Here is a 9,259-nt window from a genome sequence, read left to right as displayed (position 1 = left end):
TTCACTTCTTAGCACTTTGTGATTTTCTTAAATTATTTAATTGTTTTCCATAGTTTACTTTGCATAGACTTGCATTCTCCTGGCTGACCTCTGCTATTTTGATGTGTTGATTTACAGCAGAAACTGTCCAATCTGTTTGTTAATCTGACAGTACATGAAATGAACTGACCAGCAATATGCTGTGGAACATAATCTCTTGTCTTCCACAAAGCCATCAATGCCTCTTCGGCAACATGTGGTGAATTTGTCGAAGCAGTACTTCATGCTTGCTGTCTTTTTAACAAAGGCTAAAATTTTATTGTGTAATGATCAACTGGTGCTCATCATCTTTGATGGGATCAAAGGTAAACCATGTTGCCAAGTCACTGAATTTTTTTCAGACATAGGTACTGTTCCTCAGTATTCATTAATCAGCCTGATTCAGTAATGGGTTTTGGACCTCAATGGACCTGGCATTTTGACTACTCTGCATCAAACAACCGTGTACAGCAACCTGTAATGTATTGTGTGATCCTGCCCTGACGAGAAACAAATTGTTTAACAGATGTTTGGAGCTAATTTGCAGTTTTAAACATTGTAGACCCCTGTTGACACTTGAACTATGGCTGTGATGAACCCTATTTTGTGAACTTGGAACCAGTGAGATGTTTCAAACAAATGCTCCTTGTGTGGCTTTTTCAGTAACTGTTAAACATGATAGGTTTCTGAATGATGTTGCCAGGACAATTGGGATGACAGGTTTTCCCAAATTCAACAATTATATCAAGATATAAAGGGCTCTTGCAGAGCAGTGGTAATGTCCCCACTACTGAATGAAGAGATCCAGGTTCAAGTCCCTCTTGCTCCACAGGTGTGTCTTAGCACCTCTGAATAGGTTGATTAGAAATATCTGTCTTGAAATGACGACAGTAATAATGACCCCAGAGGTTCTGTCCAAATGATTGGCGAACTGGAGTCATGCAACTTTGCAACTCTGCAAATATTTTCCCCAAGTTGATGTTAGGTCTTCAAAATCATTAGAAAGTGGACATCCAGAAGAATGAAGAGGAGTATTGTAGAGCATAACATTGAAACCTCAGAACCTGCTAGATTATTCTGGTATAAAATCTTGAATGAATAATACAAATCTGTAGAGAATGTAAGCATATTTGACAGCAAAAACGCTGAGCTACATTTCAGAATGGAGTAAGGCTGGTATGGCGGAGTCCACATTTACTGTTCAGTGGAAAGGAAAAACCGCTTTAGAGCAAGACTGGCAAATAGCCTGAGACCTGCTCCCTACCCAGGTTATCCTCATCATTACAAACTACAAAGGTGACAAGCTCAGGAATTGCTTCTTATTGGCCAAGAGAGTAATTTGGTACGTTGAAGCAAAGATATGTTTATGTCAGTGAATAATCAGATTTCTCTACAAAACAGTAGTTAGATACTCCCAGTTTTAGTTAAGCAATGACATCAACTGAAACTAAACTAAACTTCAAGATTAATTCCAAAACAAGCACCTTACACTGTACTACTACCCCTTCCAAATGTGTATGTTTTTATTGTTATATCAGTGTGGTATAAAAGCTGCTAACAGCTTTATTTTCTTGAAAACTGCCAATTACTATTTGAAGTCTCTTAGTACATAGCAAAACAAATAAAAGGATTTTTTTAAAAACATACCTTGCATTAGAAGCAAATAAATTAAGTGATAGCAAAATGAAGACAAGTAGTTTGTGTTATAATATTCTGATTACTGTTTAAGGCCTTGAAGCTTTAAATATTTTAATCATTCGTGTGAAATTCCTTTTCAGAACAAAGCAGAAGGGATGATTTAGAAGCGTTAGGTCACATGTTCATGTATTTCCTCCGTGGCAGTCTTCCTTGGCAGGGCCTTAAGGCAAGTTTATTTCCCCTCCACTCTGCGTTTCAAATCTGCTAATTATTGATGAGCATTGTCTTGATTAATGACACTGATTTCACTTTCATTTCCAGGCAGACACATTAAAAGAAAGATATCAGAAGATTGGGGACACCAAGCGAGCAACACCAGTTGAAGTGTTATGTGAAAACTTTCCAGGTAATTTTTCAATCATTGAGTAGATCCAGAGATTCTCAAGTTTCTAATGTCTATATCTGTTTCTGCCATTTGAATTCATTATTGTTTATCTTCTGCCATGAGAGACCATTATTGCACAGCAATATGCAAGGTTCACAAGGTACCTGACAAGTAATTATTAGGATTGGGGTATCATCGCTATCCTTTATAAGGAAGATGAGGGAAGTAACATCATGCTGTTTTAATGTTAGTATTTGTATGCATTCAGATCTGATTTTTCGTAGTTGTTGAGGTCAAGTTTAATGGTAAATTGTTTTTCTACTGATCTGGCATCAGTACCCGCAGATGGTTAGAATTTATGCTGCTGATGGGATCTGCAGCTGAATATGATGGGTTTAAAACTTCTAAGGGCTGTCTAAATTGTTAATTACCTTTGCATTTATGATACTGCAAGGCACACAGCTTGAGCATGAATACATTGAGATTTGCAGTACATTTCAAAAGAAAATGAGTGGAGAGAATGCCCAGGTTATGAAGTAAAAACAGTAAGAGTCTATTATGCCCAAGTTTTAAACCTTAAGACAAAGATGAGGAGAATTTTTTCTTTTTAGTTGGGTTTTGCATTATTCAGCTCATGTGATGCGCTTCAGTTATATTTCCTTCTTTCATTTGATTCTGAAAGCAGTACGTTACATTGAATGGAGCAGGGGCTCATGGATGTGAGGTGACCCCCACAACTCATCTTCATGGTGATTCTTTCCATATGAGCCATGAAATGAGTGGAGCTAATTATTTTTATGGAATTATGTCAGCTTCTTTGATGGGCACTCGAGAAATACCGTGTAAGCTCTGAAGACTATTAATTCATTATCCCTACACTGGAAAACCTTTTAAACAACACATGTATATTTTGCATGACTTTGTTTTGTTTGTTAATGGGGTATGCGCTCGACTGCAAGGCCAGAATTTATTAACGAGCCTAAATGCCTTTGAAAAGTTGGTGGTGAGCTGTCTTCTGGAACTGCATAGTCCATTTAATGTTTGCACACCCACAGTTCTGTCAGCAAGGGAGATTCAGGTGCTTCACACAGATAGTGAATATTTGTATGGTTATAGATACTTTTCCAAGCTTGAGACTTGGAAGGGAACCTACATGTTGTTGGTGTTCCTTTACATCTACTGCTGGCCTCTTTCGATATGATTGAGGTTAAGAGTTTGGAAGGTGCTGTTGAAAGAGGTTTGAAATGTTGCTACACAGTGGATCTTGGTGTATGTTGTAGATGGTACATGCTACTACCACTGTGTGAGGTAGTAAAGGGAGTATACATATAAGGTCTTTGGTGTGCAAATCAAGTGGTTTGCTTTGTCCTAGATAGGGTTGAGTCTTATGAGTGTAGTCAAGCTGCACCCATTCAGGCGAGTCAGGAATATTCCATCATATTCTTAACTTATACCTTGTAGCTGATGAGAAAGGTTTGGGGTCTTAGGGAGTTAAATTTTTCACTATAGAATTCTGAATTTGTGAGCTACATATAGCCACAGTAATCATATTGCAGGTACAGTCAGTTTCTGGTTAATGGTAACCCCCAGGATGTTGAAAGTAGGGAATTCAGTGATGGTGATGCCTTTGAATATGAAGGGGCAACTTGAACAGGGAATACATTATTGTGGATTATTATTACTTTCGGCTCCACAATTGGTTATAAGCTACCTCACCTAGGTCCACCTCTGGATCACCTGACCTGTTTGCTTAAACGGAGTTGGGTTGCATGCACCCAGCTAACATACATAACACCCCGCCCTTTTTATTTCGATACCCCCTTTAACAATATTTAAACTGCTAACAGTTATAGATACTAAACAGGCATTGTAGCTAATGTACAATTCTGATCATCCTTCCATAGGAAGGATGTCATTAAACTAGAAGGGGAGCAAAAAAGATTTGCAAGGATGTTAATGAGACTAATTTTCTTTTACATCAGTGGTACAAATGAAAACCATGTCAGGAATCTTAGTTGCCATATTAGTGCAATCTCCTCAAAATCACATATGCTTCCTTGATATTGTCACCTAAAATCGAGATAAGTTATAAAATTTCTATCAGCGAAGTTTCCATGATCACTTGTCTATATTTCCTGTAAATCATTCTCGGGAGCAGATAAATGGTCATGCGTTTCTTGTTGGAATTGTTTGGACTTTTTTTTTAAACGATGAACATTACATTCTCAAACTTCTGAAAACAACATAACGTTTGAGGCACCTGGCAGCGTGATAGTTTTAAGGTTGAGAGACTTCATGTATTTGGTTAATTTTGTCACGTTGGAAATGTTGGGAGGAGGAAAGATTAAGATAATTATTTTAAGTGAAGGAAAGTGCTTGCTGTCAGCAGTTTACAGCGCAACATAGATATATCATTGAATTATGCCATTTATAATATGAAGTGGTTAGAAACTATATAATGCTTTGATTAATTTGTGCAGCTGTGGTTTTATATGCCCTCTCGATTTGTTTTAGTCATATGCTTTAATATGCTGTTTAATGCAGTTTTAAAATAGGATGCATTTGCAGTAGGCTCAAAAAAGTGCAGACAGCTGTTTACCCTTGCCTTTCAATTCATATTTGATTACTTTGAGCTCAGGCTGCTTTTGGCTACCTGACCTTCTAGGTTTGGCTTCTTCACTCATCCTGAATTAATAATCTTTAGTTAGAACACTAGTGAGCTGTTTTCTGAAAAACTTAATTTCCAAAGTATTTGCAACTGCAAACACAATTTTCTGAACTTAATGTGAAAACTGTTTGTGGCAATATTTGGCAGAATGAAATTAACATTTAAAATCCTTCGATGAGAGAATAGAGTAAACCAAAACCAAACTTCGAGCAAATAAAGTTCTTCACGAAAATGCCAAAATAACCTGAAGTATCTTAAAACTGCTTTGGTTTCCTTTTCCCTACATCGCAGAAAACATTGAACAGGACAGTATAATAACTCTAAATGAACTTTTGAAATATTTTGTATTTTCAGAAGAAATGGCTACATACTTGCGTTACGTAAGAAGGCTGGACTTTTTTGAGAAACCAGACTATGACTACCTAAGAAAGCTCTTCACAGACTTATTCGATAAGAAGGGTTACATGTTCGATTATGAGTATGACTGGATTGGCAAACAGCTTGTAAGACTAAAAATTCACTTATGTTTTTTTGGTCACGTGAATATAACTATTGCAAAAGCAAAATGCAGCAGGTACCTCTGGTATTTCTAAATGCGATTGGCAATCTTGATGAAATGTTCTTGACCTCTGCAACTTTTTTTGTGATAAAAAGTGTAACATGTTTTTTTATAATGTAAAGCCTAAGAAAATATAAATCTCTTTCTGGATATGCACAGGTGATGTTGGCCAAGGGAAAACTTGAATTCAAATTGAAATTGAAGGCTTTCTGCACCATGTTCTAAAAATCAGAATGTTGATTATTCTCTTGGGTCCATCATGGCTTAGCAAATGTAATTGTGACGCGATGCTCATAATGATACATGCATAATTCTTGATCTGTTCTTTGATAACTGATCTCAGACAGGACAAGAGAGGAGTTATAGTTAAAGGTTTCAGCACCCTCAGTCAGAGATTTTGTGCTCCTAATTGCTGTCAGATGATCTCTGTTGGAAATATGTTTGTGGATGTTTGGTAAGGGCAGGGTTTGGTTATGCTGTGATCTCCCTGGCAGTCAAGTTTTCTCCAACATTCGCTATCAAGTTCAATTCCAAAATAAATGATTCTTTGGATGTGTTGCATGAGGGCCCAGAGCCCATGTGACCCATCAAATAAGAGGAGAGTGGAATAAAACAAGAAGGAATGGATTATTATTTCACTGCAGTCATGTATCAGTCCACTGGTTGACTGGTGCAGCAAAAATCCATCGCATTGCTTACAAAACTCCAATCCAAGCTCCTGAGAAATCTTTAGAGTTTTGTTCACCTTAAGTTGGATGTGTGTACACCCTCTTTACCTGTAGCTATACCTTCCTTACTTTTGTCCAGTGAATTTAGGTGAAGATTCACATACTCCGAGGTTTGGGGGCCCTTAACTGTCTACAGAATTACTCTTACACCTTAACTAGCTAAAACAAACAAAGGTTTCGAATACAGAGCATAGGTAAGCATTCTGTTGCTGTCTAGCAAGGTTCAGTTTTGCATAAGGTGGAATTAGTTAACAGGGTTATCTAGATTTGAATGGTGCCAGTTATTCATTATACATCTAGTGCCATTAATAGGCAAGGCTATCTACCCAATTGCCAATGCTTCCTGAGCGCAGCAGAGCTAGTTGTGTCAGTTTTAACTTTACACCACTAGTTGAGTCCTTATAAATCCAATTCAAACCAAATGACATCATACTTAGCTTTACATTGTATGAAGTTTCCATAATGCAGACAATGCACATGCATAATTGAACATTTTAATTGCCCATCGTAGCTTTGGAAATGAAATGCTGTAACAGTGAGTTGGTTTCCTTGTTCAAAATCTCAAGCCCATGGTGCAATTCATTACTTTGGTTAATGTTTACCTGAGATTGTGTGGAATGGAAATTGATTCCAGATGCTCTCATTGTAATACATGCTGCCAATACTGCAGAATACATTTTTCACCCTTTACAGTATTTTATACTGTTTTGTCCACAGTACATTTGGGTGAATGGACAATTTAGGAGTTTTGACACAATGATCTCAATAAATTAATTTTCTATTCTGTGATTACTTGGAAAACTAATCCTCTTTTGGAGAATATTTGAGATTCCTAGATTAGTGCAAATGATGTTTTTCTGTCATTGGTCACAGTGTATTTTCACTAATACCTGTCCAAATGATTGTCCTGCACAGTCCATCCATCCATTTTCCTCTATTCTTTTTCCTCCATTGCCCTGCTCTGGAATTTCCATTCTCCCACCTATAACAACATGTCCAGCGCATCTCCAGCATGAAAAAATATGAAAATGGAAGAGCATGATTAAATATTTCAATTCTGTTCGTGAATGTAAAGAATTTTTTCTTTAATTACAGCCCACTCCAGTTGGTTCAATTCATACAGATAGTGCTCTGACTGGAATGAATAGAGAGAATCATCAGCACAGGGATAGAACACAGCAAGCCAAAAATCAGGTAGGTCTGCAAGTGACATTGTGAGCCATGTTCCTATTTGCAATAAAAGTTTTTGAGTTGCTTCCAGAAAATGCAGGTGCTTTTATGCTGCTTTGAGATTTAATAGTGTGTTGGGATTGTTAACTTCTAGCTTGTGTCTTTTGAGTAACTGGTAACAACTGAAGGAAACGTGCTGGCTTTGTTGCAGTCAGAAGTAAAATTTTCCTACTGTTGGCCTTTGAAATCTGGCAACTTTACATTCATGTTATTGTTGATATCATAAGGTTTGCATGTTGACAGCTGACACCAGAAGGATGGGTTGCACTAAGCAGTTTGAAACTGAAAGAGTTAACAATTCAGTTAAAACAGTTACCCAGCCATACAGCAGTTGAATGATCTGAAACCTGCCCTCATTGTTAACATGCAGTAATAAACCCGACATTTTTAGTTAGCTTAGAAATTGCTAAAGTTCTCATTAACTGGTGTCGGACTCAGATCAGCTGATAAGAGTTTCTGCCTTTCACAGCCGATGTTTGAATTCAGTCCACTGCTCCCACAGCAAGTCACGGACTGAAAAATAATTTCTTCTTGCACAATACAGACATAAGTATTGCAATGTTTATCTTTGGAAAGCAAGCAAGTTCCGTCTTGTTGGCTGATGCTGAACTATAATTTGACCTTTTGACAACCTATCCTCCCTTCCTCGAGCATGTTTTATATTTTAATTTTCCAACAAATATGAAGTAATATGAGTATAGAAAATGTCTGTGTGTGTGCATAATATCTACGACCATTTATTATGGTCTGATTGTGGGCTTAAAGATTGCCGAAAGCAGTGGGGGAGGGTGAGGAATGCAGGAAAGTATTGGACCTAGTGAAAGGTAGGAGTCACCTGTTTACTGACTGTAGTGGCAACTGTTGTTACTTTTTGGATGAAATTTCCAAGCAGGAGTTTTTTTATGTGAAAGCAATTAGTAAATTGGGATATGCCACCAAAGTAGCAAGTTTTTATTTTTCACTTACACCAAGACTTGTCCACTCTGAGTACATTTGGTACCATGCGCAGCATTTTGTTTATAGACAGATAGTCTTTGTTATACTGCCCCTCAGCTATTTACTGAAGTAAGTGTCAGTGTGTATTCCACAATTGTTTATTTGCATTTCAAAGTTCAATGCAAACCCTCTCCTGAAGTGACTCCCTTGCTGGAGAAAACCAGTCCTTGATATTTTCTAATCAACCTGCCAGAGATCTTATTTTCATACCGGCCTGGAGTGGGTGAGACTTTGACCCTGAGCATTCTATCTCAGAGCTAGAGGCACTACCATTGCACCACAGGAGCCCTGGAAAACTAGCTCTTCTCTTTCAATCCATCCTTTCTAGATATCTCACTCACTCTGTTCAGATATGTTGTGACATACATCTGGAGCAGGTGGGATTGAACCCAGACCTTCTATCCCTACATAGAGGGACATTATCGCTGCACCATACGAGCCCTCCGAAAACCAGCCATACCTTTCTGTGCAAAAGCCAGTCCTTTTCAAATCACCCTGTTCAGAGATGTTATTACACACCTCTGGAGCAGATGGGACTTGAATTCAGGCCTCCTGGCTCATTCACTGCAGTGCAAGTGTGAAAGCCAGCCATTTATTTTACATTGTTCAATTCAGGGCAATCCTTGCACTTGTAGAGATTTTCCTAATCGATTCTTCAGCGATGAGACGTTATCACACATTTCTAGAGCTGGTGGGACTTGAACCCAGGCCTCCTGTTTAAGAGGTAAGGACACCACTTTTCCTCATTTTGTTTTTCTTTTTTTCTAATGAGCCAGTTCAGAGATGTTATTATGCACCACTGCAGCAGGTGGGACCCGCACCCAGGTTTTCCGGCCCAGGGGCAAGGACATTACTGCTACGCCACAAGAGTCCTGAAAGCTAGCCCTTTTCTTTTCTCTATAACATCCATGCAGCCAATCGGATGTTTACATGCAAAGCCCACTATAGGCAATGTGAACCATCAAAAGTGTGGGGGTGAGTTCATTTCTAAAAGACCATAATTTACAGCTTTGTCACCCTTGAGCTGAATTTTGACA

General features: G+C 38.1%; 1 protein-coding gene across 1 annotated transcript; it reads left to right on the top strand.

Moving 5' to 3' along the window:
• Positions 1-217: 217 nt before the first annotated feature.
• Positions 218-8,924, top strand: LOC109936681 (casein kinase I). Its single transcript, XM_048592415.1, has 6 exons — positions 218-344; positions 1,797-1,882; positions 1,978-2,062; positions 5,064-5,212; positions 7,092-7,190; positions 8,838-8,924. Exons 1-6 carry the CDS (start codon positions 218-220, stop codon positions 8,922-8,924), a joined length of 633 nt encoding a protein of 210 aa, XP_048448372.1.
• The last annotated feature ends 335 nt before the right edge of the window (positions 8,925-9,259 follow it).

Source organism: Rhincodon typus, unplaced genomic scaffold, assembly GCF_021869965.1.
Source record: "Rhincodon typus isolate 14 unplaced genomic scaffold, sRhiTyp1.1 hic_rhity00001174, whole genome shotgun sequence".
Classification (NCBI taxonomy): Eukaryota; Metazoa; Chordata; class Chondrichthyes; order Orectolobiformes; family Rhincodontidae; genus Rhincodon; species Rhincodon typus.
Note: the sequence above shows the minus strand (reverse complement) of the source record. Positions and strands in the feature narration are given on the sequence as shown.

Excerpts from the sequence above, each read along its gene's own strand:
- LOC109936681 (XM_048592415.1), top strand. The coding sequence starts at position 218 with ATGCCTCTTCGGCAACATGTGGTGAATTTGTCGAAGCAGTACTTCATG. Across the intron at positions 345-1,796 it reads CATCTTTGATGGGATCAAAG|AACAAAGCAGAAGGGATGAT; the intron begins GTAAACCATGTT and ends ATTCCTTTTCAG. Across the intron at positions 2,063-5,063 it reads GTTATGTGAAAACTTTCCAG|AAGAAATGGCTACATACTTG; the intron begins GTAATTTTTCAA and ends TTGTATTTTCAG.